The sequence below is a fragment of the Perognathus longimembris genome, chromosome 7 (genome assembly GCF_023159225.1).
Source record: "Perognathus longimembris pacificus isolate PPM17 chromosome 7, ASM2315922v1, whole genome shotgun sequence".
Classification (NCBI taxonomy): Eukaryota; Metazoa; Chordata; class Mammalia; order Rodentia; family Heteromyidae; genus Perognathus; species Perognathus longimembris.
The window spans coordinates 20,323,847-20,350,463 of record NC_063167.1 but is presented as its reverse complement, the minus strand read 5'-3'; the positions used below and the strand labels follow the sequence as shown (position 1 = coordinate 20,350,463).

Here is a 26,617-nt window from a genome sequence, read left to right as displayed (position 1 = left end):
GTTAGGCAGGTGCTCTACTGCTGAGCCACACCTCCAGCCATTTTTGTGCTAATTTTAAAATAGGGGCTTATTTCCCGCCTAGCAGCATGCATAGACCATAATGCACCTACTTTAGATTTTCTATTGGTAGCTAGAATAACAGGCATGAACTACCAAACTACCATGCACAACTCCCTATTGAGAAGGGATTTTGCAAACTTCTGGATTGGCTTTACATTGCAATCCTCCTAATCTCAGAGAACTAAAATTCAAGCAAGAACTGCTAGTGCCCAATTTATATTGATGAATATAGAAATGTGCTCAAAGGTTATAGCAAATAAAGCACCTACTTATTATATAACCAGTGCTACCTATGATTTTCCAGTAAGAACCAAAGCCAAGATCTAGTCAAGACAATAGGGTCTTAACCTCTCATTGTAAACATCTAGAAACTGGGCAAAATATAAGTAACAACTACCTTTGTATTATTCAGAATGTGATCCTTGAATGAAGAGAAATAATGGAGGTGAGTCCTGAAATTTCTCGAGTCTATAAATTTTTCTTTTCTTTCTTTTAAAAAAATTTTTTTGTGCCAGTCCTGGGGCTTGAACTCGCGGCCTGGGTGCTATCTCTGAACTTGTTTTGGTTAAGGCTAGTGCTCTACCTCTTGAGCCACAGCTCAATTTCTGGCTTTTTTTTGTGATTAATTAGAGATGAAAGAGTCTCATAGATGCTTCTGCCCAGGCTGGCTTCAAGCCACAATCTTCAGATCGCAGCTTCCTAAGTAGCTAAGATTACAGGCATGAGCCACCAGTGCTCAGGAGAGTCTATAAATTTTCAAAAGACCTTTTTAAATGAAAGGAAAATATACACACATAAAAGAGACCTATGGGGCTGGGGATATGGCCTAGTGGCAAGAGTGCCTGCCTCATATACATGAGGCCCTGGGTTCGATTCCCCAGCATCACATATACAGAAAATGGCCAGAAGTGGCACTGTGGCTCAAGTGGCAGAGTGCTAGCCTTGAGCAAAAAGAAGCCAGGGGGGGCTGGGGATATAGCCTAGTGGCAAGAGTGCCTGCCTCGGATACACGAGGCCCTAGGTTCAATTCCCCAGCACCACATATACAGAAAATGGCCAGAAGCGGCGCTGTGGCTCAAGTGGCAGAGTGCTAGCCTTGAGCAGGAAGAAGCCAGGGACAGTGCTCAGGCCCTGAGTCCAAGGCCCAGGACTGGCCAAAAAAAAAAAAAAGAAGCCAGGGACAGTGCTCAGGCCCTGAGTCCAAGGCCCAGGACTGGCAAAAAAAAAAAAAAAAAAGAGACCTATCACCAGCTAACAAAGACTACACACAAAAAACATTAACAAAGGAGTTCCTCACGGTAAAAGGCAAAATAATACTAGATGAAAACTTGTATCCATAGAAATAAAATCAAGGACATTAGAAATGGAGGATGGGAACATAACTCGGTGGAAGAGTGCTTGCCTAGCATATGTGAGGCCCTGGGTTCTATTTCTGGCACTGTAAAGATGAAAAAGAATAAGAAAAAAAGACAACAGAAATGATAATTATGTAACCAAATATAAAATATTTTTCTCATTAAAAAAAAGTCTTTTGAGCTGGGAACCAGTGGCTCACATCTGTAATACTAGCTATATGACTGGGATTTGAGAATCATGGTTTGAAGCCAGCCCAGGCAGGAAAGCCTATGAGACTCTAATCTCCAACTAACCACCTAAAAATCAGAAGTGGAGTTGTGGCTCCAAGCGGCAGGCAGAGCTCTAGCTTTGAGCATCAAAGCTCAGGGATAGCCCAGTCCCTGAATTCAAGCCCCATGATAATTAAAAAAGTGTAATTACAGTGGAAAAAGTTTGGCAGTTTCTCAAAACGACAAAAAAACAACAACACAGAATTAACAGCCAGGTGCTGTTAAAGCCTACCTTATACTGATTTAAATGCAATATTAAAATAAGATATTGTATTAAACTCTTTCTTTGAGCAAAAAATTAAATTTTCTCTTTAAAGAAATTATAAAATTTTCATGGATCCTTAAAAGTGCTGTAATACCCTGGACATTTTTTATGTATCAGCTCTGGTTGGTCTCCTATTTTAGAGGTGGCAGCAAGTCTACTGGGCATATAAAGATTCTAAATCAACTACAAATCCTCTGTTCTTTCTGCAACTTCTGTGCTTATTTGGAGGGAGATGAGGCAAAGGGCTCAATAATTGAACACTTAAGCTTTTATGCTTTCTCTGAGATGGAACTTATGCTCAGCACTGGAGACTGAACTGTATAGTTTTAAATAGGGGAAAACAGTCTTAAAGAAGACAATATATGAAGGCAATGTATCTATTTTACAATGAAAATCAGGAGCAAATGCAGCAGTGGTACTCAGGAGACACTGTCAAAAATAAACTATACAACTTGTAGATGGCGACCAGGGGAAAAAACTGGGAGAGAGAAGGGGTACCATTGTCAAAAAGAAATGTACTCATTACGTGACTTATAAAACTGTAACTCCTCTGTACATCAGCTTTATAATAAAAATATTTAATAAAAATAAGTAGGAAGGGCTTGGAATATGGCCTAGTGGTAGAGTGCTTACATTATTGTATACATGAAGCCCGGGGTTTGATTCCTCAGCACCACATATACAGAAAAAGCCAGAAGTGCTGTGGCTCCAGTGATAGAGGACTAGCCTTGAGCAATAAGAAGCCAGGGACAGTGCTCAGGCCCCGAGTTCAAGCCCCAGGACTGGCCAAAAAAAAAGGAAAAAAAATTCAATACTGCTCATACCAAGTGGTAAAATGGAACAACTAGTATTCTAACATGGTAGAAAGATAAATCATACAACTACTGTGCATATCTATCTACACAAAGACTTATACACTAATATTTCTAACAGCTTCATCTGTCATGATTCCATATATATAAACAAATACAAACTACCCTAACAGCTTATCATTGGTTTCCTGGGGACTAGGGTGGGCAACAAAGAAACTTTGGGATCTGAAACATTTAACAGTATTTCTAATTTCATAAGTTACCACCTATGAAATTGTTATTAAACTGTCCAACCTCCAAAACTGTCAAAATTCAATAAACTGTAGGCTTAGTATGAGCAAGAGATATGGTTCAGTGGTAGAGACTAAAATATAGTATATTGTACTTTAATTGTAACTCAAAAAAACTTCATATAATTTGTAAAATGACATAGGAAAAAGTAGAACTCTAGATAATCATAAATGTGAATGTAGAAATGATAATGGCAGTTGAAGTGTAGAAAGAGGTTAAGGAAATATTACAGAAAGTATAGTGGAGACAGAGGTAGAACAATAAAAAGAAAAGACTTAGAAGATCAGTTCTTGAAGGTTCAAAATATTTAAGGAGTTCCTGAAAAAGAAATAAAATACTGAGAATACCAAAAACAGCAACAACAACAACAACAACAAGAAACCAACTCAAGAAATCTTAAACTGCCTCATTAAAAAGTCCGAGGGAGCTGAGTGCTAGTGGTTCATGCTTGTAAACCTAGCTACTCAGGAAGTTCAAAGCCAGCCGTAGCAGGAAAGTCTATGAGATACTCTTATCTCTAATTAAATCACAGAAAGAGCCGGAAGTGGCACTTTGGCTCAAGTGGTAGAGTGCTAGCCTTGAGCAAAAGGAGCTCAGAGACAGCCCGCCCAGGCCCAGAATTGAAGCCATAGGACCAGGAAAAAATTAAATAAATAAAGCCAAAGGACTGCAGGCATGGGTAAAGTGGTAGAGTGTGTGGGTGAAAAAGGCAGAACCAGCAACTACTACTAGAAGTCCAAGTTGGCTTCAATGTAAGGAATAACTTTCCAATAATTTTAACTTTCAAAGTAATAAACAGGGGGCTGGGAATATGGCCTAGTAGTAAAGTGCTTGCCTCCTATACATGAAGCCCTGGGTTTGATTCCTCAGTACCACATATATAGAAAAAAAGCCGGAAGTGGTGCTGTGGCTCAAGTGGTAGAGTGCAAGCCTTGAGCAAAAAAAAAAAAAAAAAAAAAAAGAAGCCAAGGACTGCTCAGGCCTTGAGTTCAAGCCCCAGGGCTGGCAAAAAAAAAAAAAAAGTTACCTCTACACTAGACTTTATTTTCCCAACCACTATTTTGCTGCCTTTCTACTATATATCTAGCTGAAAGACTGGCTGAAAAAATGCTAAAACATGAGCAACTTCTCTTTGCTTTTCTTATGAACTTTTCTTCCAATGCCTCAAACAAGAAAAATATACAGCTAGGATCAGTGTCAACTATCTAGAATATAAAGGAAGCAAAGTCACCTCAGAGGAAGAAAAGCAATGACCAGGCCTTTCCCACAAAGCTTGAATAAGTCGGGCCCTCCAACCATGTGGGTAAGAAGGTATCTCTACTTCCAGAAGGCTTAAACATACAAACAAAAAGATCTCACAAGGTGGATATGTTGGTGGCGGCTCACTCTATAATCCTAGCTACCCAGGAGATTGAACTATGAGGATCCAGGTTCAAAGCCAGCCTGGTTAGAAAAATCTGTGAGACTCTTATCTCCAATTAACCACCAGAAAACCGGAAGTGGTGCTGTGGCTCAAAGTGGTAGAGCACTAGCCTTGAGTAAAAAGCTCAGGCCCTGAGTGCCCAGGACCTAAGTTCAAGCCCCAGGATCAGTACCAAAGGAAAAAAAAAACACAAAAAACAAACTTCTGATCTATGTCTCTTGGACCTTTCACTTAGAGCCTTATAAAACAAATCTACTAATTAAGGACTTTTTCAAAAGAGGAGTCTTCTCTACAAAAAAACTAACAATTCCCCTAAAATTCTCTCTACTAATTTATAACAGATCTTAAGGGTAATTAAACTTAATTTTTTCCCCTGTGGAATTTGCTTATCCTTCTGAACCATCTTCTCCTCTTACCAAACACAGAAGGATTTCTTCCTGTTTCTTACAGTGCTTTAAATGTAATATTTTTTTTTAGGAAATAGTAGAGATGGTAGAGGTCTGGACTACACATCTTAACCATGGGAAGCCACTCTTCATTTGCAGTAGAGGGTGAATTTGCTTTGATCCTTCCCTAATACTGGTTAAGCCCAAACTGCTCTGAATGACTATCTGTTTAGGCAAAGTAAATCTTTGGGTAAAGAAGTTATCTTCCTTACCAAGTTAAGAAAATTCAAACCAATAGTCATAGCACATACTGGTAAGCTCAGTACGTAGGATTTTCGAATCCTAAGTTCAAGGACAACCTGGTCTAAGAAGTAAAACCTTGCTAAAAAAAAAAAAAAAAAAGAAAGAAATGAAGGGCTGGGAATAAGGCCTAGTGGCAAGAGTGCTTGCCTTCTACACATGAAGCTCTCGGTTCGATTCCCCAGCACCACATATATGGAAAATGGCCAGAAGGGGCGCTATGGCTCAGGTGGCAGAGTGCTAGCCTTGAGCGGGAAGAAGCCAGGGAAGGTGCTCAGGCCCTGAGTCCAAGGCCCAGGACTGGCCAAAAAAAAAAAAAAGAAATGAACAAACAAAAGATAAAAAAGGAAAAAGAAATTCAAAATAATTTCCCAGTTTAAGTTGAGCTACACTGTAAAGGAAAAAGTCCCATCACATGTTTTATATGCCATTCTTTAGTCACCATGTTACCTTGATTGGAGTCCCCTGGATCTTCTATATGTGCAATGACTCTGCTGAGATAAATTTCCTTCTGCTTTTCCAGATCTGACTGTGAAAATGTCGAAACATTAGTCCTGAACAAAGTAAATTGGAAGAAGGAAAAAGTCCATTAGAACCATGAGTACAGTACTTTATAAAGAGAAATCACACATTGATGGTTAGAACAACCAACTTTCAGAGGCAGAGATCCAGCAACAGAAGACAGGGTTAGTCATATAATATAAAATCAAGTATAGAGGTGAGAAGTAAAAGGAAGAAAAGGAATAGACAACTCTTGCTACTAAGGAGTACAAAGGTAAAAATTACCTAGACGCTAAAGAAAGCAAGCATTTGAGTAATTCAAGGTCAGTCAGCAAATAGCTAATTTCACAGGGCCTCAGAAAAGTTAAGTAAAATAAAGACTAAGAAGAACCAACTAAGTCTGGCAATTTAGAGCAATGGTGACCTTAGCAAGATCAATTTCTTGTCCTTGCTCATACTGATATACTGCGCTAAAGAGTAGATGAGAATATTGAGGCAGTATATTACTGTTCCAACTGGCCTTAATAGCTTTCTTTTGGTAGATATATAATTTTTTTTTTTTTTTTTTGGCCAGTCCTGGGCCTTGGACTCAGGGCCTGAGCACTGTCCCTGGCTTCTTCCCGCTCAAGGCTAGCTAGCACTCTGCCACTTGAGCCACACGCCGCTTCTGGCCGTTTTCTGTATATGTGGTGCTGGGGAATCGAACCTAGGGCCTCGTGTATCCGAGGCAGGCACTCTTGCCACTAGGCTATATCCCCAGCCCGGTAGATATATAATTTTTAAAGCAGAAAATAAAATAAATGTGTAAAATATTTCACTGTTAAGGAAGTAGATCTCATTCAATCTAAATATAGCATGCATTCAATGAAAAGGCCCATGAACAGATACTGCCATCTCCTGGCAACTAGAAAATAAAACTGAAAAGAGACTCCAAATCGGCAACCCCTAACTAGGGCCAGATGGATGCAAGTCGAAGCAGATAACTCAATGACTTTCTCCATGGTTCTATTTTTTGTTAAAATTATTCTGATCTTGGGGCTGGGAATGTGGCCTAGTGGTAGAGTTGCTTGCCTAGCATACTGAAGCCCTGGGTTCAATTCCTCAATACCACATACACATAAAAAAAAAAAAAAAGCCAGAAGTAGTGCTGTGGCTCAAGTGGTAGAGTGCTGGCCTTGAGTAAAAAGAACCCAGGGACAGGGCTCAGGCCCTGAGTTCAAGCCCCAGGACTAGCAAAAAGAAAAAGGAAAAAAGACTATTTTGATCTTGCCAGGTGCCACTGGTTCATGTAAGCTTAGCTACTAAGGAGGCTGAGATCTAAGGATCTGGGTTCAAAGCCAGCCCCTGCAGGAAAGTCCATGAGACATCTATCTCCAATTAATCACCAGGAAACTGGAAGTGGCACTGTGGCTTAAGTGAGAGAGTGCTAGCCTTGAGCTGAAGAGCTCAGGCACAGCACTCAGGCCCTGAGTTCAAATCCCACAACCGACCAACCAAAAAAAATTATTCTGGGCTGGGGATATGGCCTAGTGGCAAGAGAGCTTGCCTCGTATACATGAGGCCCTGGGTTCGATTCCCCAGCACCACATATACAGAAAACGGCCAGAAGTGGCGCTGTGGCTCAAGTGGCAGAGTGCTAGCCTTGAGCAAAAAGGAAGCTAGGGACAGTGCTCAGGCCCTGAGTCCAAGGCCCAGGACTGGCCCCCCCCCCCAAAAAAAAATTTATTCTGACCTCCTATCATATATCTGATCAGGATTCTCTATACACAAGATGATAAATCTTACATTTATATAATGCTTGCATACACTAACAAGACTCTACTTTCATAATAACCTGTGAAGGAACAGAGAAGGCATCATTAGTTTTATTTTACTGATACAGAAACTGACATCTGAAGTAAAGATTATTTGACTTAGGGGCTGGGAATATGGCCTAGTGGCAAGAGTGCTTGCCTCGTATACATGAAGCCTTGGGTTCGATTCTCCAGCACCACATATATAGAAAATGGCCAGAAGTGGTGCTGTGGCTCAAGTGGCAGAGTGCTAGCTTGAGCAAAAAAAAAGAAGCAAGGGACAGTGCTCAGGCCCTGAGTTCAAGCTCCATAACTGGAAAAAAAAAGATTTGACTTGCCTAAGATCATCACACAAGTAGAGAGCGCCAAAATTTCAAGCTTATTCCCTATGTAGGTTTTTTTTCTCCCTCTATACTAATGGAATATTGGAGAAGGGATAGAAGGAACTATCAGAAACCAGAGTTGTTATACTGTTACATTACCTGGTTTTGGTTTGTAGAACAGGAATGACTTTGCCTAGTACTCTTTTCTCGCTTCTCTCCCGAACTTTCATCTCCCCAGAATCCTTGTCATGAGCATTCTGCTTTTTCCACAAAAGAAGAAATGCAAAAGGAAAGATGGTTCTTAGGCATATATAGGTTCTTATGTCAGTTTACAATATATAACTAAAAGCAACACCATTTATGGAAATATTTTCAAAGGCTAAAAATATATATCCTTGAACACTACACTGCGAACTACACACTATGGTAGTACTTTAAGTGAAATAGCAATTATAACCTGAAAAAAAAGAAGGGAGGAGGGAGGGAAAGAGGGAGGGAGGGAGGGAGGGAGGGAGGGAGGGAGGGAAGGAAGGAAGGAAGGAAGGAAGGAAGGAAGGAAGGAAGGAAGGAAGGAAGGTTGATGCTGGAGTGTCAGAGGCTCATGCCTATAATCCTAGCTGCTCAGGAGGCAGAGATCTGAGGATCATGGTTTGAAGCCAGTCCTGGCAAGAAAAAGTCTGTGAGACTCTTATTTCCAATTAATTATCAAAATGCTAGATATGGAGGTTGAAGCTCCAGTGGCAGAGAGCTAGCCTTGAGCAAAAAAAAGCTCAGGGGCAGTACCCAGGTCTTGAGTTCAAGCCCCAGGACCTGTGCAGGCTTGCATGCGTACACACACATACACACACACACACACACACACACACGAAAACATACACACAGAAGACTTCCAACTAGAGATTATTTTGCAGTACTTATTTGGCAGGTAGGGATGAAAACCCAAAAATAGTTTGAGCCAGGCACTGGTAGGTTACCTGTAATCCTAGCTACTCAGGAGTCTGAGCTCTGAGGATCACAGTTCAAAGCCAGCCCAGGCAAGAATGTCCATGAGACTCTTATCTCCAATTAACCACCAGAAAACCAGAAGTGGCACTATGGTTCAAGGTTGTAGAGGGCTAGCCTTGAGTGAAAAAGCTCAGGGACAGTGTCCAGGCCCTGAGTTCAAGCCCCATGGCTGACAAAAAATAAAAAATAAAAAAATTAAGCTGGGCGCTGGGGATATAGCCTAGTGGCAAGAGTGCCTGCCTCGGATACACGAGGCCCTAGGTTCGATTCCCCAGCACCACATATACAGAAAACGGCCAGAAGCGGCGCTGTGGCTCAAGTGGCGGAGTGCTAGCCTTGAGCGGGAAGAAGCCAGGACGGTGCTCGGGCCCTGAGTCCAAGGCCCAGGACTGGCCAAAAAAAAAAAAAAATTAAGCTGGGCGCTAGTGGCTCACACCTGTAATCCTAGATACTCAGGAGGCTGAGACCTGAGAATCACCGTTCAAAGCCAGGCAGGGTAGGAGGAAGTCTGTGAAGCTCTTATCTCCAATTAACCATCAGAAAACTGAAAGGGAAGTGGCACTGTCGGCTCAAAGTGGTAGAGCACTAGGGCTCGGAGTTCAAAAAAAAAACACCAAAGTTAAGCAAATTTCCTATTTTCCCCCTATTCTTTAGTGAGTGAGACTCAGATTTGGTACTACATACTAAGTAAACCAAAGATTAAAACTTAGGCTAGAACCCCTCCCCCCCAAAAAGAGAAATAAAATCATCACTTTAGTAGTTATCCAATAAGTGGTAATTTAATATGATGAATCAGGTACTGTGGATACATTAGTTCATTAGTCATTATACTGTCAAATATTTACTTCAATTTATAGATAGATTGAACCTAGTGATAGAACACAATTTAGAATATATTAAGGCCCTGGGTTTAATCCCATTACAAAAAATAAATTTTGGGGAACACAGAAGCTAGATAATTAGCCACAGGTCACAGTACTAGATCAGATCCAAATTCTAACTTCTCTGAATACAAAGCACTGCTAAACTGTAACAAAGGTACCATCCTAGGATATGATTACTCTTATAGGTGGAGAATATGCATGTACAGAGACACCAGTATAAAGGGATTCTTCTGTACAGCATCTGAACAAAAATAATTTCATTTTCCTTTTCACCTTGAAAAAGACGTACTTACTCTGCTTGAAGAACTGGAAACAACTGAATTTCTCACTTCAGAACTTGATTTATGTGATCCATTTTTCCAGGATGACCCTGTATTAGGTGTCTCTGAATGGTCTGAGATCTGAGGGAATTCAGAAGTAGATTTCTTGCTGCCAGGTGTATTTTTCACAGAAACCGTCTGTTGCAGGTTATTGTTTGAAGGAGAAGAGAGCAAGGACCCATTGACGGTGGAATTGAGGTTGGTCCCTTCAGATTCAGTACAAAGTTTGCTCTCATTTGGACTAAGATCATCATCTTCTCTCATCTGTTCCTCAAGGGAGGAGGATTTTTCAGTATCTTTGGATGAATCAGTCTTGTCTTTATCAAGCACAGGATCACAAACTGTTGGATTAAATGGTGCAACAGTTACTTTCACAAAATTTTTTTCTAGTACAAAGTTTCTGTCTAATGGTTTTGTAGAATTTGGTCCATGACCAAGTGATGTACTTAGCTGAGGTAGTTTGAAGCAGCCAGAGGTCTCAGCTACTGGTCCCAAACTATACGATGAATTTTTTTCTTGGGAATTATGGAGTAGACGCTGACTCCCTGGTCCTCTGTTTTCATCATGCCCATCATCACCATCATCCTTTAAGAGCACCTCAATCTCTTCCTCAGTGAAACTGAAATGGCCATCATCTTCTTCTCCATCAGATAGCTCTAACAAAGAGTCATCTAATCCATCCTCATCCAAGGAGCCCCAAGAAAATGGAGCATTGTCTTTAAGCAAAAAAGAGGTTCTAGAAGACCGTTCAGAGGGCACGAGTGAGCACGTCATATCTGGAGAAATAAGAGGAATAGGAATGAGGAATAGGAAAAAAGCCTTAAACCAACTTTAATCCACTATATATGAAAACAGTATCCCAATATTTAAAATTCTTTGTATTGTAACTTGTAACATAGGAACCCAGGCCCCAAGTTCAAGCCCGAGGACTGGTACAAACAAAATAATGACAATAATAATAACTAAAAAATGCATAGGGGCATGTAAAATATTTGTAGAAATTCAGTATACACTTGTAAAAAACAAAGATATTTAAAATCTTAAAAAGAATACAAGAAGATAAATGTCTTCCATACTGTATGGAGCTGTTGGAGCAATCTCTGCCTTTGCCACGAGACCAAATGGAAGAGAGTTTCAACTCCTTCTGGCTGTTCCTTTCAGGAGACCTGTCAAAATGATTGACTCCCACCTTCCTGCAGGCACAAAGAAAATTAAAGGATCTTCTCATCACTTTCAACTCTGCTAATTACAAAGTCGACTATATTATGCTTCAAGGTGCTCCATTTATTAATTTTGATCTTGATTTTTTTTAAATACCAGAAAGTTGAGGGCTTTTTTTTTTCAGTCAAGAACACCAAAGAAAAACCTTTAGAGGAAAAAAATTATGCAACTGGGGAGCTAGATTTGTTCCTTCCAACAACTTGCAATTTCCAGATTATCATTTGCTTTATTTAGTAGGATGAATACTGGGCTAGGGAGTCCAAACATCTATGCTATGGTACTGGTTCTTTTACTAACAAGCTCTATGTGCCAGCCACTGTCAATCATTTCAATTTGGTTCCTCATTTATATAATTGAGATTAAACAATGTTGAAGATTCCATCAAAATCTAAAAATTACTCATAACAATACCTCAAATCCTCATTTTCAATGTACTTTTTATAAAACAGAAAATGTTTATAAAGCTATAAACACAAAACCAATTAATACTATAACCTGCAGGGAGATAGAAATAGGTGGAAGGAAAAATTTTGTCATCAGTTTACTTCTCTACTTAAATGTTTACATGTATAAATTAAAACCTAGTTTGGGGGCTGGAGATGTAGTTCAGTGCTAATTGCTAAGCTTGCATAAGATCTTGAGTTTGATCTCCAGCACTTCATTTAAAACAAACAAGCAAACAAACAAAAAACCCCACAGATGTGGTGGTAACTGCCTGTAATCCCAGCATTTAGGAAGCCGAAGCAAGAGGATATTGAGTTGAGGCCAGCCTGGGATACTGAGATACTGAGATAGTGAGACTTCTCAAAAATAACAATAAGGGCTGGGAATGTGGCTTAGTGGTAAAGTGTTTGCTTTACATGCATGAAGCCCTGGGTTCAATTCCTCAGCACCACATAAACAGAAAAAACCCGAAGTGGCGCTGTGGCTCAAGTGATAGAGTGCTAGCCTTGAGCAAAAAGAAGCCAGGGACAGTGCTCAAAGTGCTCAGGCCCTGACTGAGTCCAAGCCCCAGGACTTGGGGGGGAGAAGGAGAGACCATAATGATAGGGAAAGGGGGATACAGTTTGGGTTTGGTTTGGGTTTTTTCTTTTGCCAGTCCTGGGGCTTGAACTCGGGGCCTGAGAGTTGTCCCAGGGCTTCTTTTATGCTGAAGGCTAGCACTCTACCATTTTGAGCCACAGTGCCACTTCCAGTTTTCTGGTGGTTAATTGGAGATAAGAGTTGTACAGACTTTCCTGCCCAGGCTGGCTTTGAACTGCAATCCTCAGCCTCCTGAGTAGCTAGGATTACTGGCATGAGCTACCAGCACTTGGCATAATACAGTTTTTAAATAGCTAATGACTGACCTAATCCACATGGGAAAGATGATTTTTTTTTAAAGCTGGTATTCCACGTATCATATCCAAGAATCTACAAGAAATATCTAAACACTGATTTCAATGAAAAATTCACAGGCTTTTTTTTTCTTTTTAGCAGTACTGAGGCTTGAATTCAAGGCCTCACAATTGATAGGCAAATGCTGTATGACCTTACAATTTTGTTTTTAGACAAGGTTTGACTATGTCGACTAGGCTGGCCTCAAACTTCAGATCCTCTTGTCCCAGCTTCCTAAGTATTAAGCTTATAGCTTTTTCTGTGTGCTAGTACCAGGGCTTACTTGGCTTTTTCTGTTCAATGCAAACATTTTACAAGTTGAGCCACAACTCTACTTTTGGCTTTTTGCTGATTAAATGGATATGTCTCAGACTTTCTGAACCAGGCGGGCTCCAAATCAGGATCCTAAGATCTCAGCCCCCTGAAGTAGTTAGGATTAAGCAGGATCTAAGATCCTGCTTTTTTGTGTGTGAGGTGTGCTAGACCTGGGGCTTGAACTCAGGGTCTGGGCTCTATCCCTGAGCTTCTTTTGCTCAAAGCTAGCACTCTACCACATGAGCCACAGCTCCACTTCCAGTTTTCTGGTGGTTAATATGAGGTAAGAGTTTCACAGACTTTCCTTCCCGGGCTGGCTTTGAGCCATGATCCTCTGAAGATTATAGGCCTGAGCCACTGGTGCCCAGCTTTTTCACTACAAAATTTTCTCCACTCCACTATTCTCCATACCACATCTTGAGTTTTAGCTTCGGATTACTGATACATTCAGAAAATGTTTAGAGCTACAATAATCACATAGCATTGAGCTATGAGGTATCTCTATATGATTTTTAAGAAATAAAGATATGTATTCCCTCATGGAATTTTTTACCTACCAGTGCCCCAGCAATTGGGGTAGGAGGAGGTAGTCCAGTAGTATAGTACATGCTAAGTATGGCTGAGACCCTGGCATCAAAAAAATTAAAATAGCCAGGTGCTGGTGGCTTATGACTGTAACTCTTAACTACTCAGGAGGCTGAGATCTGAGGATCATGGTTCAAAGCCAGCAGAGGCAGGAAAGTCTGTGAGACTCTAATTTCCAACCAACCACCAGAAAACCACAAGTGGCACTGTGGCTTAAAGTGGTAGAGTGCTAGCCTTGAGCAAAAGAGCTCAAGGATAACCTCTCTGCCCTGAGTTCAAGCCCCAGAACTGACAAAAGCAAAAAACAAATGGTGAATTGCAGACACAGCCAAGGCCTCCATGAAGAATAATTTTGTGTCCATCATTCAGCCCCAACTACTATTAATCCATAGCTGATCTTGCCACATGCACTTTCTCTATCACCATATCATTTTGGATATCAGGAATCAGATTAAGGTACCTGTAAACATGAATTCCTTATAATAAAATATACTGGGCACCAGTAGCACACACCTGTAATCCTATGTACTTGGGAGGCTGAGATCTGAGGATCATGGTTGACATTATCCCAGGCAGCAAAGTCTGTGAGATTCTTATCTCAAATTAGCAAACAAAAAGGCAAAGGGGAACTGTGGCTCAAGTGGTACAGTGCTAGCCTTGAGTGAAAAGCTCAGGAACAGTGCCTCCTCCCTGAGTTCAAGCCCCAGGACAAACACAAAAAAAGATTCACACATGTAATCCTAGCTACTTACAAGACAGAGATCTGAGAGGATTGAGGTTCAAAGCTACCCCAGGGAGACAAATCTAAGAGAACCTTACTTCCAATTAACCATACACAAAAAAAACTGCAAGTAGAAGTGTGATTCTAGTAGTAAAACATCAGCCTGAGTGAAAAAGCTAAGAGGACATGAGGCCTTTTAAGATCCAATACCTGACACTGGATATTGTATATATGCTAACCTGGACTAGGGAAGGGAAAGAAAAATGAGAAAGGGTGTAATAAATATGACAAGAAATGTACTCACTACCTTATTATGTAACTGTACCCCCTCTGTACATCACCTTGTCAATAAAATTTAATTAAAAAAAAAAAGATCCAGTACCTGGTACCAGAATGAAAGAAATAAAATCTCAATATTTTTTCATGCTTAAAAAGAAAGATCAGGGGGCTGGGGATATGGCCTAGTGGCAAGAGAGCTTGCCTCGTATACATGAGGCCCTGGGTTCTATTCCCCAGCACCACATATACAGAAAACGGCCAGAAGTGGCGCTGTGGCTCAAGTGGCAGAGTGCTAGCTTTGAGCAAAAGGAAGCCAGGGACAGTGCTCAGGCCCTGAGTCCAAGGCCCAGGACTGGCCAAAAAAAAAAAAAAAAAAAAAAAAAGAAAGATCAGTGGGCTGGGGATATGGCCTAGTAGCAAGAGTGCTTGTCTCGTATACATGAGGCCCTGGGTTCAATTCCCCAGCACCACATATATAGAAAATGGCCAGAAGTGGCGCTGTGGCTCAAGTGGCAGAGTGCTAGCCTTGAGCAAAAAGAAGCCAGGGACAGTGCTCAGGCCCTGAGTCCAAGCCCCAGGACTAGCCAAAAAAAAAAAAAAAAAAAAAAAGAATAAAGATCAGTGCTGGGAATGTGGCCTACTGGTAGGGACAGTGTTCAAGCCCTTAGTTCAAGCTCCAGGACTGGGAAAAAAAAAAAAAGAGAAAGAAAGATAGATCAACATCCAAATAAGGTCCAAATAATTAAATGACATCTTGTGAGTATTTCAATTTATATATGCTCCATCTTTCCTTGCAATTTGTTAAACAATAATATGTATGTGAACACAACCTATTTCCTAAAGTTATAAAAATATGCATGGAAGCTTAACAGTGGTAGCTAATCCTAGCCACTCAGGAGGCTGAGATCCTAGGGTCACAGTTCAGAAAGCCAGCCTGGGCAAAAAAGTTCATGACACTCTTTTATCTGATTAACCAGCAAAAGCCAATAGTGGAGGTCTGGCTCAAGTAGTAGAGCACCAGGCTTGAATGAAAAAGCCAAGCAAGAGCATAAGGCCATGAGTTCAAGCTCTAGTACCAACACACACTAAAAATATACATGGCAACAATACCAAATTCAGAGTAGAGCTTAATTTTAGTGGTAGGGAGGGAAGAGAAATGGCAAAGAAGAATGGGTAGCTTCATTTCTATCTGGAATGTTGTTTCTTTAAAAACAGTAAGGAGCCAGATGCCAATTGGTTCACACCTGTAATCCCAGCTACTCAGAAGGCTGAGATCTGAGGATCAGAGTTTGAAGCAAGTCTAGGCTTTTCAGAAAAGTTCGTCAAACTCCTATCTCCAATAAACTACTCAGAAAAAGTCAGAAGTGGCACTGTGGTTCAAGTGATAAACAGCTAGCCTAGAGTACAAAGAGGCTCAGGGACAGCGCCCAGACTCTTGAGTTCAAGACCCAGGACCAGCAAAAAATAAGTAAATAAAAAGCTGACCTTTAATGAATTTGAAGAGAGGAAAACCCTCAGGTAAAACTGAAGCTCTTAAGTGTGGTGGCATGACAACCTAGTTACTTCTCTGCCCTTCTACCATCACATGCCTTTCTTGGCACTTGCCTGGCAACCCTCACTAAAATATGGGGACCCCTTTGTCTTTAAGGAGAAATAATTTCCCCATCTCCAAGCTCTTCTGTTCCCCATTCCTGCGTGACCCTATTCTGTCCTTCCACATCTCACCTGTCCACCCCCTTCTTCACACTTCAGTGTACCACCCCCTCTCTCTGTTCTCTAACCTCCTGGTTGCAACCTCAGAAACTGGTTCCCTATCTATTTTTACCTTACCTCAGAAAACCTATTGCCTTCGAGCACAAAGCCTTATTTTATTCAGGCCACTAAAACTCCAGCTCTACATGCACACTATACACCCTCTTTCAAGACTTTAAACCCCAAACTGGGTTTTACAGAAATAGCCAATAGCAAGGATTATTTACAAAAGGGCAGAATTCCACATTGGCCTTTTATTCCCAACTTTTCCCAATGAGAACCACACAGCACAAAAGGCTTTGTTATCACTCATCAACAGGCCTAATGTGTTCTTTTTTCAATTTTTTTAAAAAGTGAACTGAAATTATCTGTAAGAATTCTGCAACTCCCTGTGAGATAGCTGGAAACACTGTTGGCCAACAAAACAACCCAAGGCTGGAAATCACTGCTTGAGGTAACATTTCACTTAGATGAGGGTGCCAAGACTCTCTTCCCAGATGAGTATAGACAGTAGATATTAGGCTGCAGCAACAGGTTTTTTTAAGAGATGAAAGGAAAAAAAATAATTTAGACAGGTCTTCTAAGGTTTGGAACACCTAACCAATACACAAAACAAAACCAAAACACCTGGAGCTAGGCACTGGCGGCTTCCATCTGTCATCTTAACTCAGGAGGCTTGAGTTCTGAGGCTCACGGTTTGAACCCACCGCGGGCAGGGGACTCCACGGAATTCTCATCTCCAATTAATCACCAAAAGGCGGAAGTGGAGCTGTGGCTCCAGTGGGTTCGAGCACTTAATCCTTGAGTGGAAAAAACTAAGACACGGCGCACGCAAGCCGACGCGCGCCATGTACTAACAAAATAAACAAGCAAGCAAACCAAAAACCCTGGAGATGGGGTTAGGGCAGACAGTGAACACCTCAACAGTTCTTTGGAACAGAGGATGGGCTACCCCCCCCCCCCCCACCCACCCAACCCGCTTTGCTTTTTTTAAAGAAACGCAGCCGTCGCCAGGCGGCGCCGCTCTCCGACCGGGTCGGCGCTCTCCCCTCCGCGGAGACGGAGAGTCCCCGCCTCCCCGTGGGAAGTGGGAGAAGCGCGGGCTTTCTCCCCGCCCCTCCCCCCGGCGGGGCGAGTGCGGCCCGCGCGGCACCCCCACGCCTCGGCGGAGCCCGGACCCGGGCCTGCCGCCTCCGCCCGCCCGGCGCCGCGGGACGCCCGCGGTGGTCTCCGCTGGGCGTACGCCTTCCCTCGGCCTAGGCGGCGTCCGCCCCCCCCCCCGCCCCCTGATGCGGCCACCGTCCCCTCCCCACCAGGCAGAGACGCGGACGCCGCTCCTCGCGGCTCGCACGGACCGACAGCCCCCCTTCACCTCAGGCGAGGGGCGTCGCGGCCCGCCGACGTACCCGCCGACGTGGGGAGGGGGGGCAGGGATATTGCCCCGCCAGAGCCTCAGAGCTAGGACTGGCCCTCCTCCCAGCGGGCTCGGGGCCTCCCCATCCCTTAACGGGGCACCTCCGGAGAAGCAACAGGCTCCCTCAGACCGCCGCCCACCGGCGAACGCCGACCCCTAGTCCCGCTCGCACTTCACCTCCGGAAGCTGGGCCAAAGCCTGGGCGAGCGACTGCGCCTCACTCCGCCCCCTGCGCCATTTTGTCGCCCCCTCCTCGACCTCCCCCAACCCGGAACAGCCGGGCCAACGCCAAGGGGCGGGAAAATTAGGCATGATTGGCAAGAAACTGCCACACCTCTGAAAGGGCGGAGCTTCGGCCAGGCTCCCAGCCCCGCCCTCCGCACCGTTCCCCCCCCCCCTTGCCGGATGGCTCCACCCATTTCCCCTCTCATCGACCCGCTCGACTGTCCACTAGTGTTGACTCCCGGCTACGGCTAGGCGGAGTGGGCTAGGCCGAGCTAGCCGAGCGACGAACTCAGCTGATGCAACCTGGCGGGACTCTCGAGACAGCTCCCGGCACGCGGCGGCGGCGGCGGCGGCGACCTAAGAAGAGGCGCGGGTGCCGGCTCAGTGCGGAAATCACGGGGGGCGAAGCCATGGGAGACTCTCCCAGTCCTGAAGAGAAACTGCACCTTATCACCCGGAACCTGCAGGTAGGCCTCAGGGGTGGGAGGCGCTGTCGGGGACTGGGCTGAACTGGGGTCCTAAAGGACTGGGGTCCTCTTCGGTCCTACGTGTGTCGGGCCGGGACTCGACTCCAGGGCAGCTCCGGGAGCCTTCAGACCTTACCCCTGATGGATCGGCACATCAGTTAAGCATCCATGCCCTGGGTGCTACAGAAAAGCACCACGGGATCTACTCGCATGTGCGCTTACCTCGGGTCGGAACCGGGCTTTGCCTCGCGGACTCCCACCTCATCCGCCCTATTATGTGCCTAGCGCGGTGCTAGGCGCTGGGGTTGTGTCAGGGCCCTGCCCTCCCAGAGCTTGTTGGAAAGGGATTTGACCCTTAACCCAGACCATGACGGTTGAAGCGAGTGCTGAGAGTTCTTATACGTGCAACTTTGAAAGGAAATAAAAGGAAACAAGGCTTCCTTTAAGGAAGTGACCTCTATATTGCGGCCGAACGGTGCGAATCCATCCTTCTCGGCATCCTACGGTTGCCGAGGAGTGCGCCAGAGGAAGAATAGAGAGGCGCGTTACAGACTGAGGGAAGAGTACTGTCAGGGGAGAAAGAATATTGTTCGGAGAGAAGGCTAATTTGGAGGTGTGATGTAGCTCGCGTTCGTAGAGTGCACAAACGAGGCCCTTGGTTTAATCTCCAGAGCCCCAAAATATTGCCCCCCCCCCCACCAAGAGTGAGCAGACCTTTTGAGATCTTGCCTTCAAACCTCTGCCCATTATCACTTTCTGAGAGAGAGGCCTTTCTTTGACATTTATTTATTTATTTATTGCCCGTCCTGGGAACTGAACTCCGGACCCTAGCACAGTACTGCCCCTGGCTTCTTTTTGCTCAGGGCTATCAAACTCTACCCCACTTGAGCCACAGCGCCACTTCTGGCGTTTTCCATATATGTGGTGCTGAAGAATCGAACCCAGGGCTTCATGTATAATGAGGCAAGCACTCTACTCCTAGGCCATATTCCCAGCCCCCTTTCTTTAACATCTTAAAGAACCTCATGTCACCAAAGCTCTTCTCGCCTGCTCTTTTTTTTCCTCTTGTTCCTTCACTACACTTATCACCGTCATTTTACTGCTCCAAACATACTTTTTTTTTTTTTGAAGTATTGGGGAATTTAATTCAGGGCTTCAGATTTGCTAGGCAGGCACTCTACCACTTGAGTTGTGCCTCCAGCCCCTTTTGGTCTTGGTTATTTTCGAAATCAGGTCTTGCTTTATGCCAGGTCCGCCTGGGCTGTAATCTTCCTACTTAAAGCCTTCTCATTAATTTCCCCTTGCCGATGGCTGACATGGAGTCTCAAGAATTTTTTTCTCTCTAATTGGCCTCAAACCTTGATCCTACTTCCCAAGTAGATAGGATAACAGGTTGGATTCACTGCACCCAGCAAAACCAACCCCTTTAAAGTTGTACAATTCAATGGCTTTTCATATATCCACAAGATTGGGCACCCATAGCCACTATCTAATTCCAGAACATTTTCATTCCTTCTTGAAAAACTTGTATCATTAGCAATCACAGCCCAATGCCTCTCCCACCAACTCCTAAAGAAATACTAATCTACTTTCTGTCCCTATGTATTTGTCTATTCACACATTTTATGTAACTTAAATCACATACTATGTGGCTACTTGTGTCTGATTTCTTAGTATAATATTTTCAAGGTTCATACCTTTTTTTTAAATACTCTCCTCTCTCCCTTTATTCTCTAACTCCTCCCCTTCCCTCCCCTTCCTTTTCCTGATAGCCTCTCCATCCTCCTGTCTCCTGGCTCCTCTTCTAGTTCACATCCCCTTCCCACTATTCCCTTACAGTTCCTTACTCTCCTTTCCTCCCCTCTATTCTCTTTCTCTTTCCTTAGACTTCCTCATCCCTCTTCCTACACCACTGGCCTATTCTGACCTTCAGTCTCCTCTTCCAGGAACCACCTTCCTTTTGGGATTAGGCCCTGGTACGTAGAAGAGAATTGGGAGAGAGGTAAACAAACCCAGACACCCCAAGAAGTATCTTGAGGGCAAAGAGCAACAGCAAGCAGTGCTCAGACATTTACAGATACTGACAGAACAAGGCCGCCACATCTCGGGTTTTTTGATTTTGCTGTTTTTTTTGTTGTTTTAGACAACTGTATGGCTCAAGCTGGCCTTGAACTTGAGATTCTCATAACTTAGCTTCTGGAACCCTGGAATCACAGATGGAAGCAGCCAAGACCAGCTCTGGTCCTTTCTATAGCCAAAACAAAATTTCTTGCCCCTTCCAAAAACAAACAAAAAACCTTGGCAAATCTTATCTAAGAAAATCACACACACATGGATACATACACATAGCTTTGCACTCTACCTTCGTCATTGCAATTATGTGCACGTGTGCATTCACCCAAGTGTACACAAATGCTTGAACTCTAGGCCTGAGTACTGTCCCTTAGCTTTTTTGCTCAAGGCTAGCACTCTACCACTTGAACCACAGTTTCTTTTCCACCTTTTCGGTGGTTAATTGGAGATAATATCATGGACTTTCCTGCCCACTAGTCTCATGAACACCTTTGCCTGGGCTAGCTTCAAACCAAGATCCTCTGAGTAGCTAGGATTATAGGTGTGAGCCACCAGCACCTGGCTCCCTCGTACTTTTTTCCCCCCCAGTCCTGGGACTTGAATCTGGGCTTGGGCGCTTTCCCTAAGCTTTTGTGATCAAGGCTACTGCTCTACCACTTGAGCCATAACTTCCAGTTTTCTGATGGTTAATTGAAGATAAGTGTCTTCTGGCCTTTCCTATCCAGCTGGCTTTGAGCCTGGATGCTCAGCTCTTAGCCTCCTGAGTAACTAGCATTACAGGCACTGGCAGCCAGCCTCATTCCTTTTTTGTTTTTGCCTTTGGTTAGCTGTGGGGCTTGAACTTAATGTCTGGGCACTGTCCCTGAGCCTCTTTGTGCTCAAGGCTAGCACTCTACCACTTGAGCTACAGCACCAATTCCAGTTTTTGAGTGGTTAATTGGGGATGAGAATCTTACAGAGCTGGGAATGTGGTTTAGCGGTAGAGTGCTTGCTTGGCATTCATGGAGCTCTGGGTTTGATTCCTCAGCACCACATAAACAGAAAAGGCCAGGAGTGGCGCTGTGGCTCAAGTGTTAGAGTGCTAGCCTTGAGCAGAAAGAAGCCAAGGGATATTGCTCAGGCCCTGAGTCCAAGCTCTAGGACTGGCAAAAAAAAAAAAAAAGGTCTTACAGAGACATTTATGCCCAGGCCAGCTTTGTACTACAATCCTCAAATCTCAGCCTCCTGAGTAGTTAGGATTACAGGCCTGAGCCACCAGCACCCAGCTCCATTCCTGTTTTATGACTGAATAATATTCTGCTATATGGATATACTACATTGTGTGCTTATCTGTTTATTAAATGATAGATATTGGGTTCTTCCACTAAGAATTATATCTTAGCTGGAGATTTTTGCCTACTTCCTCTTAGTCATATCCTTTGTTCCTAGCCTTGCTCCATAAAATAATATGTATTGGAGATGTAGGATATGCAAAGTATATGGAATTGACTTACTCAGATTTTAGAGGATAAGTGATACTACCTTTCTTAGGGTGGTGAGAACCATTTCAGTGTTCAAGTAGTTAGGCCTCTGGAGAATTCATCTTACTGCCAGTAGGCTTGGGACACTTGAGTTTCAGCAAATTCTGCTTATAGATGATTCAAACCAGCAAAAACAGTTTAAAAATTGTCAAGATAGAGGGATTACAGTTACAAATTCAAAGTAGTACATTTCTTTTTCTTTTTTTTTTTTTTTTTTTTTGGCCAGTCCTGGGGCTTGGACTCAGGGCCTGAGCACTGTCCCTGGCTTCTTTTTGCTCAAGGCTAGCACTCTGCCACTTGAGCCACAGCGCCCACCTCTGGCCGTTTTCTGTATATGTGGTGCTGGGGAATTGAACCCAGGGCCTCATGTATACGAGGCAAGCACTCTTGCCACTAGGCCATATTCCCAGCCCCAAAGTAGTACATTTCTTATCAAATTTGTTACCACCTTCCAGCAAAAACAGTTTTTGTCTGTCATGATTTCTGATAGCCTTCCTTAACTTATCACTTAATGAAACAGTGAAAACTTATTAGGGACACACTACCCAATTTGAATTTTCCATAGTGTCTTAGAGCAAAGTTTTTTGTTTTGTTTTGTTTTGTTTTTGGCCAGTCCTGGAGCTTAGATTCAGGGCCTGAGCACTGTCCCTGGCTTCTTTTTGCTCAAGGCTAGCACTCTGCCACTTGAGCCACAGCACCACTTCTGGCCATTTTCTGTATATGTGGTGCTGGGGAATCGAACCCAGGGCCTCGTGTATATGAGGCAGGCACTCTTGCCACTAGGCCATATCCCCAGCCCAAGCAAAGAGATTTTTAAGAAATTTTAAACAAAGCCAGATACACTGGTACACAGCTGTAGTCCCAGTTACTCTGGGAGACTGAGGCAGAAGGATTACTTGATACCAGAATCTTGAGGCCAGCTTGTACAGCAAAATAAGACCCCATCTCAAAAATTAATTCAAAGTTTTTTTAAAGAATAGAACAAAATATTTTAGACAAGCACTTGAGCCATCCTTCTATCTTCCCTACGCTGCCCCAGAAAATGTTTTAAACAGGTTAATGAGTTAATCAGATTTTGGATTTAAAAGAACTTTTGGAACATGGATGAGAGAGGCCTAGAGTAGATAAAGCAGACTTGTTAAAAGGCTTTTATTAATCAAGCTGGGAATGAAGCCCTGAGTGTAGTTCCTCAGTACCACATAAACAGAAAAAGCCAGAACTGGCTCTGTGGCTCTAGTGGTAGAGCACTAGCCTTGAACAAAAAGAAGCTCAGGGACAGCACCCAGGCCCTGAGTTCAAGCCTCAGGGACAGGCAAAAAAAAAAAGCTATTAATCCTGTTGTGATCTTTCCTGGGCTGGTCTAGGGTAGAGAAGTAGAGGCTGAGAGGTGTAGAAGTATTTAAGAGCTGTTGTGGAATAACTTAGGCAACACAGTGAATACTTATTAACTTAGGGGTAAAAAACTATAAGTTATATTAGAAAGTAAGGTAAGGCCAGAGCTTGAGTTTGACCAAGTTGGATTTGAAGGGCTGGGTTGATAACAGGTGCATAGATCAGAATGTGGTGATGAGCAGGAGATTACTAGCTCATAAATTATCATTGAAGCAGCTGAAGGGAATTGGTTATAGAGTTAAAAATTCTAGTTCCAGCGATTGCTAATGATTAGGAAGAAGGGCAGCAGCAAAGAAATCTAAGCCAGCTACAGAAGAGGAAATTTAAGAATAAAAGAAGGAAGCCAAACAAGGGGAAAGGAGACTATTTCAAGGTGGAAGTTAGCCACCTAGAGGTTCTCTGTGATCTCACACTGGTAGGGCCACTTAAGAAACAGATAAGAAGAAATAGCTACTTCAAGAAGTCAGCTGTGGGGCTGGGAATATGGCCTAGTGGCAAGAGTGCTTGCCTCTATACATGAAGCACTAGGTTCGATTCCTCAACACCACATATAGAAAAAAGGCCAGAAGTGGCACTGTGGCTCAAATTGAGCAAAAAGAAGCCAGGGACAGTGCTCAGGCCCTGAGTTCAAGCCCCAGGACTGGCAAAAAAAAGAAAGAAGAAGAAGAAAAAGTCGGCTGTGAAAAAGAGTGGGCTCAAGGGAGCTGGAGGAGATGAGTAGGGATGTATCCCTTCCTCCGCTCCTAGGGTCAGAGAGACAGCAACAGCAGCTCAGGTAGGCTCTCTGCACTGCACAGGGCTAGACTCCAGGGATATATGTGAATTGGTTCCAAACCTAGACCTCCAATGACACATGGCTTTGTTTTCCTGCCACAGGGTAAAGGATGATGAGCAAGGCGGGGCACCAGCATTAAACCACCTCTTCTGCTTCCACAACAGGAGGTTCTCGGGGAAGAGAAGCTGAAGGAGATACTGAAGGAGAGGGAACTTAAAGTTTACTGGGGAACCGCAACCACAGGCAAGCCACATGTGGCTTACTTTGTGCCCATGTCCAAGATTGCAGACTTCTTGAAGGCTGGATGTGAGGTAAGAATTCCTGCTATCAATTGACATTTGCCCCTGGGTGGATGAACAAAAGATACTTAACTAGGGTCGGGGTAGGGTGGGGACAGGGAAGTGGGTTGGAGGTACATGAACAAATTCATATTTTGGCTGTCCCTCAATCTGTACGTCTAGGTAACAATTCTGTTTGCGGACCTTCATGCATACCTGGATAACATGAAAGCGCCCTGGGAACTTCTAGAACTCCGAACCAGTTACTATGAGAATGTGATCAAGGCCATGCTGGAGAGCATTGGAGTACCCTTGGAGAAGCTCAAGTTTGTCAAAGGCACTGACTACCAGCTCAGCAAGTAAGTGCTTGGTCCGCCTCCTTCTTCCTAGGAGCTAATTATAGGGCTCAGGAGTCCAGGCACTCTTTAAATTTGGATTAGAAGCTGTTTGACACTACCTATTAAAAGCCATTAAAAATTACATGCCCTTTGTTTTTTGAATTGCCCACCAAAAATCTTATCTGTAGCTAGGTATGATGTCTCATGCATGCCTGTAATCTCAAGGGTGCCAGAGGCATAGATAGGTAGGAGGATTGTAGTCTGCAGTTGGCCCAAGCAAAAAGCTGGAGACTCTGCCAAAAAAAAACCTAAAGCAAAAAAGGGCTGGAGCTATAGCTTAAGCAGTAGAAGTAGAATGCTGCCTAAGAAGCACAAGGCCCCAAGTTCAAATTCCATTACTACCAGGAGATAGAAATTCACCCAGAATACAAACTAGAACTCAGATAGACATTAAAGAAAGAAGAATGGAGAAGTGGAGCTGTGGCTAAACGTGATAGAGGGCTCACTTTGAGCAAAAGAGCTCAGGGACAGGGCCCCAGGCTCTTGAGTTCAAGCCCCATGACTGACCCCCCCCCAAAAAAAAAAAATGGCTGTAGTTGCCTCTCATCTGTAATCCTTCCTACTCAGGATACTAATATCTGAGGATTGTGTTTTGAAGCCAGACCAGGTAGGCAAAACCCAGAGATTATTATCTCTAATTTAGGGGGGGGAAAAAAAGAGCTGGAAGTGGACATGTGGCTCAAGTAGTAGACCACCAGCCTTGAGCAGAAAAGGCCAAGCAAGACAGAGTGGCCCTGAGTTCAAGCCCTGGTACTGGGCACAGAAAGAAGAAAAATTCCTGGACACTAGTGGCTCACCCTGTAATCCTAGCTACTCCGGAGGCTGTGATCTGAGGAATGCAGTTCATAGCCAGTTCAGGCTGTAAAGTCTGTGAGACTCTTATCTCCAAGTAGCCACCAGAAAACAGGAAGTAGAGGCTGGGAATATGGCCTAGTGGCAAGAGCGCTTGCCTCCTACACATGAAGCTCTCAGTTCGATTCCCCAGCACCACATATATGGAAAATGGCCAGAAGGGGCGCTGTGGCTCAGGTGGCAGAGTGCTAGCCTTGAGCGGGAAGAAGCCAGGGACAGTGCTCAGGCCCTGAGTCCAAGGCCAAGGACTGGCCTAAATAAATAAATAAATAAATAAAAGAAAACAGGAAGTAGAGCTGTGGCTCAAGGGATAGAGCACTAGCCTTGAGCAGAAAAGCTTAGGGACAGTGCCCAGGCCTGGAGTCCAAGCCCCATGACCAACAAAAAAAAAAAAGAAAAGAAAAACTGCAGTTCCAGTGCAGTAAAGACTTTGTGTCACAGTCTAGTTAACTGGGTAACTGGGTACTCTAACCTACTGAAAAACTCAAAAGTACTAAAGTAATCTTCGTGATGAAAAAAAAAGTAAAATTGTTAGGTGAAGTGATTTTTGAACTAAATTTGTCCATGTGTTGTCATAGATAAGCAAGCATACTCAGTTTAGTCAAGAATATTCAGTGAATAGACCTCTAGATGAAGTAGAGGTGGACCTTGAAGAAATACAATGTTTTAACTAATCTATGATACATTTGTGCCCTTTTTCCCCCTTTCTTTGCAGAATTGGGGATTGAACCTAGGGCCTTATATATGCTAGGCAAGCACTCTACCACTGAGCTACATCCCTCACCCAAAAAGCTGACCCTTCCTATCCATGAATTCAACCCAGGTTGAATTTTTTTTTTTTTTTTGCCAGTCCTGGGCCTTGGACTCAGGGCCTGAGCACTGTCCCTGGCTTCTTTTTGCTCAAGGCTAGCACTCTGCCAACTTGAGCTGCAGCATCACTTCTGGCCTTTTCTATATATGTGGTGTTGGGGAATTGAACCCAGGG

The 26,617-nt window shown here is 43.7% G+C and overlaps 2 protein-coding genes across 15 annotated transcripts in view; one reads left to right on the top strand and one right to left on the bottom strand.

The window, feature by feature from the left end:
• LOC125354872 (S100P binding protein) overlaps nucleotides 1-17,939 on the bottom strand; it is a 29,612-nt gene extending 11,673 nt beyond the window's left edge. The window contains exons 1-6 of one of the 13 annotated variants that reach the window (XM_048350799.1): nucleotides 17,830-17,939; nucleotides 11,065-11,181; nucleotides 10,435-10,764; nucleotides 9,962-10,329; nucleotides 7,939-8,039; nucleotides 5,613-5,716 (exon numbers count right to left, since the gene is read on the bottom strand). In XM_048350799.1, the coding sequence (XP_048206756.1) occupies nucleotides 5,613-5,716; nucleotides 7,939-8,039; nucleotides 9,962-10,329; nucleotides 10,435-10,762 (901 nt within the window). In that variant the 5' untranslated portion in view covers nucleotides 10,763-10,764; nucleotides 11,065-11,181; nucleotides 17,830-17,939. Of the gene's footprint in view, nucleotides 1-5,612; nucleotides 5,717-7,938; nucleotides 8,040-9,961; nucleotides 10,837-10,872; nucleotides 11,023-11,064; nucleotides 11,182-17,610; nucleotides 17,801-17,829 lie in introns of those variants that run through there. The other 12 variants (XM_048350806.1, XM_048350792.1, XM_048350798.1 and 9 more) reach the window with 12 other exon arrangements.
• A 205-nt stretch (nucleotides 17,940-18,144) lies between these two features.
• The window catches only part of Yars1 (tyrosyl-tRNA synthetase 1), a 31,910-nt gene continuing 23,437 nt past the window's right edge, over nucleotides 18,145-26,617 (top strand). The window contains exons 1-3 of one of the 2 annotated variants that reach the window (XM_048350790.1): nucleotides 18,145-18,344; nucleotides 24,269-24,415; nucleotides 24,566-24,741. In XM_048350790.1, coding sequence (XP_048206747.1) covers nucleotides 18,174-18,344; nucleotides 24,269-24,415; nucleotides 24,566-24,741 — 494 coding nt within the window. In that variant the 5' untranslated portion in view covers nucleotides 18,145-18,173. Of the gene's footprint in view, nucleotides 18,345-24,205; nucleotides 24,416-24,565; nucleotides 24,742-26,617 lie in introns of both variants that reach the window. The other variant, XM_048350791.1, reaches the window with a different exon arrangement.